Source organism: Eimeria mitis, genomic scaffold (assembly GCF_000499745.2).
Source record: "Eimeria mitis Houghton genomic scaffold, Emh_scaff6611, whole genome shotgun sequence".
NCBI lineage: Eukaryota > Apicomplexa > Conoidasida > Eucoccidiorida > Eimeriidae > Eimeria > Eimeria mitis.
The window spans coordinates 2,057-3,039 of record NW_013574749.1 but is presented as its reverse complement, the minus strand read 5'-3'; the positions used below and the strand labels follow the sequence as shown (position 1 = coordinate 3,039).

At 51.8% G+C, this 983-nt stretch overlaps 1 protein-coding gene across 1 annotated transcript; it reads left to right on the top strand.

The window, feature by feature from the left end:
* Positions 1–307: 307 nt before the first annotated feature.
* EMH_0088260 (uncharacterized protein) lies at positions 308–643 on the top strand (the record flags this gene model as incomplete). Its single annotated transcript, XM_013501281.1, has 1 exon — positions 308–643. One exon carries the CDS (start codon positions 308–310, stop codon positions 641–643), a length of 336 nt encoding a protein of 111 aa, XP_013356735.1.
* Positions 644–983: the final 340 nt, after the last annotated feature.

The following is a 983-nucleotide window of genomic DNA, read 5'->3' as shown; positions in this document are numbered from 1 at the left end:
GTCGCATGCAGGTGCAGCACAAGCTAAACTAGAATATATACAAAACCCTTCTGCTGCTGCTGCTCTTGCTGCTGCTGCTGCTGCTGCTGCTGCTGCTGCAGAGGAGGGGGAAGCTGCAGCACGCAGGCTGCTGCCGCTTGCTACAGGGTACGCCTCCAAGCCGATCGGGAAACCCTCAGGAGCCCCTCTGCTGCTGCTGCTGCTGCTGCTGCTGCTGCTGTTGCTGTTGCTGCTGCTGCTGCTCCAGGTTACGGTGTATACACGATTAAAACCAAAGGGGAAGAGACAGCAGCGAATAACATGCGGGATGAGCAGCAGCAAAGTCTCTGCTGCTGCTGCTGTTGCTTCTGTATCCCCTGCCTGTGTAGACGTTGTTGCTGCTGCTGCTGCTGCTGCAGGTGCTGCAGCAGCAGCAGCAGCAGCAGCAGCAGACACGCAGCAAATAGCAGCTTCTCTACAAGAAGCAGGCAGCCGCATAACAAGAGGCAGAGAAAGAGGAGAGGGGACAGAGGGACAGAAGAAGAGACCCAGCAGCAGCGAGGCAAAGGCAGAGCTGAGGAGACACCTGAAACAGCAGCAAAAGGAGACACATGAGGCCCCACACAAACTCAGCAGCAGCAGCAACAGACAAACAGCAACATAAAGACACAGACAGAGATATATTAAAACATATCAACGCAGCAGGATAAACAGATGAGGAGACAGATAAAAGAAAGCTGCGGTAGAGAGAGAGAGAGAAATAAAAAAGAATAAAAAAGAAAAAAAAAGGAGACAGGAGACAGACAGAAAAACGGAGACACCCAAGCAGCACACACAAAAACATATCCTTATAAAAATAGAACAAGTGCAGCAGCAACACCAGCAGCAGCAACAACAGTAACAGCAGCAACTGCAGCAGCGGGAAAAGCAGCAGCAGAAAAAACAGCACCAGCAACAGCAGCAGCAGAAACAGCAGAAGCAGCAAGTGCAGCAGCAACAGCAGC